General features: G+C 56.0%; 1 protein-coding gene across 3 annotated transcripts in view; it reads right to left on the bottom strand.

Moving 5' to 3' along the window:
* Nucleotides 1-525, bottom strand: part of CUX1 (cut like homeobox 1) — a 352,682-nt gene extending 352,157 nt beyond the window's left edge. Inside the window, exon 1 of one of the 3 annotated variants that reach the window (XM_032430822.1) lies at nucleotides 304-525. In XM_032430822.1, coding sequence (XP_032286713.1) covers nucleotides 304-366 — 63 coding nt within the window. In that variant the 5' untranslated portion in view covers nucleotides 367-525. The remainder of the gene's footprint in view (nucleotides 1-303) is intronic. The other 2 variants (XM_032430825.1, XM_032430824.1) reach the window with 2 other exon arrangements.
* Between the last annotated feature and the right edge of the window lie 3,397 nt (nucleotides 526-3,922).

Below are 3,922 nucleotides of genomic sequence, written 5' to 3'. Positions count from 1 at the left end.
CCGGGGGGGCGCCCGGGGTGGGGGCCGACACCGGGGGCAGCGGTGGCGGCGGCGGCTCCCGGCGCCATCTTGGGCTGATCGATGAATTGAACAAAGAGGATCAATTTCTGATCAAGCGAGTTATCAATGGGGGCCGGGGAGCGAGAGGGACTTGTCCCCGACTCGGCCCCGCTTTCCCCGGCACCCCCCTCCTCCCCGCCGCCGCGGCCCCCCGGCGGCCGGGCAGCCCGGGGCCCCGGGGGAGGCCGCGACCGCCCGCAGCCCCCACCCCCGGGCGAGAGGCCGAGCGAGCAGAAGCCTGACCTGCAGCTGCTGTAAATCAAAGCGCTTCCAATATTGAAACATCGATCCCACATTGGCCGCCATCTTGAGACATATTGAGACGGAGTGAGAGGCTGATAGAGAGGGGGCTGGAGTTCAGGAGCCGCCAGGAGGCAGCAGGCGGGCGGCGCCAAAACCCGGCCTGGAGCCGGCCGCCGCCGCCGCCACGGAGGACGCGGACTCCTCCTCACGGCGCCGCCGCAGCCATGGCGAGCCCGAGCCGGAGCCGGAGTCGGAGCCCGAGGGCGCGGCGGCCGCCGCGGGGCCTGGCGCGCGCGGCCCCTGCCCCCTCCCCCCCGGCGTCCGGCGCCCGGCCCGCGACCCCCGCCCCTCCCGAGCCCCCTGCCCCCAGCGGGCGGCGGGCGGCGGCCGCCGGCCCGGCCCCGAGGGGGCGCTGGAGGGCGGCGGGAGGGGCGCCCGGGCCCCCGCGGGAGGCCCCGGGCCCGGCTCACCTGGGGCGTGCTTGGGGGTCGCGGGGGCAGGCGGCGGCCGAGCGCAACCCCTCCGGGGCCCTCGGTCGGGGGCTTTCGGCCGCGTCTGGGCGGGCGCCGGAGCCGCGCGGCTTTCGCTCGCCCTCCTGCGGGCCCCGAGCGCGCGGAGCCGCCGCGACCACCTGCCCGAGCCCCGACCCCGCGCGGGCCCGGCCCACGGCTGCCCCGCGTGTGCGAGGCACGCTGGCCGGCGGCTGCCGCACACCCACTGCTCTGGGCCCCGGCCGGACTCGGGTCGAGCCCGCCGGGGACAGCGTTTCAAGTTGGGGGGGGGAGTGGAGTTGGGGTGAAACCAGCCCTGATCCTCCTGTCGCTGCACACGTTAACGCCCAGAACGGTGGCAGCGCGGTCCCCGCGACGGACCGAGGCGCACCGCAATCCCGGTGGCCAGGGGTCCGAGCGGCCCCCATGCGCCCGAACTGCGACCGCTTAGGCCAAGACAGGAAAAGTCTTGGCGCACCGTTGTGTATCCCCCCGCACCGCTTCAGCGGAACAGCCCTGGAAACTTCCTGTAGTTCAAGACACTTCGGTTTTCACTCCTTTTGGTGCAGAAACTTGGAAAGAGTAGGTGCACTTATACCAGACAGCATGGTCCCTGGTTTACAGAAATGCTAAAATTTAAACCCAAGAGTCAATTTGCTTTTGATTTCTTTTTTCGCAGAAACCTGGCAAAAGCACACGTTTTATGATCGTCATCTTTAATTGATTATACACACGTGTGAGTTTGACTTTCCAGGAGGAACACTGTACTTTTACTCTCCCGCACTTCATTTGACGTGTAATTAGTTAAAACAAACCCCCAAATTCCTTAATCTTGAAAATTATAGGTAAATAAAATTCGTATGGAATGCAAAATAAAACATGTAAGTAGGATGTAACTGCTTTTCAGCTAAGTTCGAGGGCTTAGCGCCGATCGTGGGGGTGAAATAAGCGTTTTTGAATGAACGGCCTGGAAATGAAAGGCCACAAGATTTAGAGAACACACGTGCCCCAGGTCTCGCGCTGCCGACCAGGAGCCTCAGTGTCGTCAACGCGCAGTTCCCGAGGTCGGCCGGGGGGTTCCCTCGGCGTCCCGGTCTAGGCTTCGACTAGCAGAGGGGGCAGGAAGCAGGTGGGTGGGAGCGCGCGGGCGCGGGGCGGGGGCGTCGCGAGCCTCGGCCACAGATGCTGTGACGCCGCGCGGGGCAGGGCAGTGGCGACCTCGGGAACGCCGAGGACCGCCTCGGTGTGGGGCGCCCGAGCCCGCGCGCGCAGTCGGCGGGCGGCCGCGCTGCAGCTCCGACCGCGCCGCCCGGTAGAGGGCAGCGGCGCCCCGACACTCGCGTCCTCGGGTCCCGGCGCACGTGCCCACCCGCGCGCCCCGCGCCTGGCCACGCCCTGTCCCGGAGCCAGGCCCCAGGCGGGAAACTGCACTGCCACCTCTGGGGAGTCCTGTCCCGACGAGATGCCACGTCTAACGATCTCTCCCCGTATCCCACTCTTGGGGGTACGTCTGCGCTCCCCTCCTATTTGTGCGGTGGCAAGCAGGCGAGACCTCGGAATTGCCCTAAAGGTGGCTAGACAAATAAAATGTGCAAGGGCTTAAAGAAAAAAAACAAAACAAAACAAAAAAACCTCCCGTGGGGAAGGCTCAAGGAAGGATCAGGGAAATGGTTTGGATTTGGTGCAGATGTTCTCAATCTAATTATCGTGTCGATCCCCTGGGTTTGAACCAAAAAAAAAGCGAAATATATATGACCTGTGTAATATTCCAGAAGTACATCTGGTTGGAATTCAGGGTTCTGAATCCACTGCAATATTTTAGAAATAAATTTGATGAGTATTAGATACCCTTGTTACATTTCTGGTTATATTCACGTTATTTGCATGCTAACTTGACTTAGTAGAGAAACAGTACACTGGCTCAAAGGTCAAGCTCTATTTAAATAACATTTAGGTGTCTTCTACCAAAGTTTTGCGTTATTACAAGGCTTCTTGCTCTCCTGGGGGGGAAAAGGGGGGGGGGGGGGGGTGGCTGGAATAACTTTGCCAACATCACAAAATGTTACCACTTTAAAATGGCATTCAAAATAAACCACTGATCAAAAATTATCTTAGCAGAGTGAAGTAATCAGCAGGGACCTATAAAAGTACATTTTATTTTTCTTGAGTGTAAACATAGGATCAGAACAAACTATATCTATTTCTAAAGACTATTTTCTTTGTTATTTTTTTCAGCTTGACTTTGTCTCGCCATCATAGAAGGTTAGGACTCGCTGACATCCAAACATAGTAGATCTACAAAACTGTATTCTGTATAAAATATTCAGAAGATGGAAAGGCTTTAGGACTTGGACCTCCATTAGGACCCACAAAGACAGTCAGATGTGGCTAGAACCCCCTAGAACAAAGTATGAGAAAGAGACAGATTAGCAAGATAACTGGCCCACTACAGAGAAGCATCTTGACTAAAAGTTATTCTTACAATGGAGCACAAGGAAAACAATCCAGAGGCATTCTTTTCACTTTTTGATGTTCAGGCTCTCCCTTTAGGGAAAGAAAGCTCACAGTTCCCAAGTTTGTGACTAATTCTCCATCCTCAGCTTTTAAAAATCAAGCCCCAAGTAACCAGATGGGGGGAAAGAGGGAAGGGGGAGTAACCAAAACTATGTTTGTTCTTGACACCTTTAAATGAAATACAGCTTAGCACCAAATAAGGCAACTAGCAACTAGGATCTGAGTCCAGAATTCCTAAATTTCTTTTCCGACCCATTTTGTTTAGCCTCAGAAAAATACAGGGGCCATATTGGAGGTGTGATAATACTGATGAATGTAAATTACAAAAAATGGTAAAGCACTTTTAGAAATTTACCTTCTCCTACCCTCCTGGCATCAGTGGACCCTCCTATCTCCTGACATCACACATAGTTGATTAAATCCTAAGGTGAAAACTGGCAAATTCTCTAAAATACCATATGGGTTGATGATGACTAAATTGATCCTCTTTCGCAGCCCCCAAGAAAGGAAAATACATTGCCTTGTTTTCTAAAGATTCTAGGTTAGTAATTGTTCTGATACACTTAACCTAATTTTTTGAGGGAATTAACCGTCAAGAAATTCTTCCAAACTGA

The sequence above is a fragment of the Phoca vitulina genome, unplaced genomic scaffold (assembly GCF_004348235.1).
Source record: "Phoca vitulina isolate PV1807 unplaced genomic scaffold, GSC_HSeal_1.0 scaffold45, whole genome shotgun sequence".
NCBI lineage: Eukaryota > Metazoa > Chordata > Mammalia > Carnivora > Phocidae > Phoca > Phoca vitulina.
This window is presented reverse-complemented; position numbering and strand designations above follow the sequence as displayed.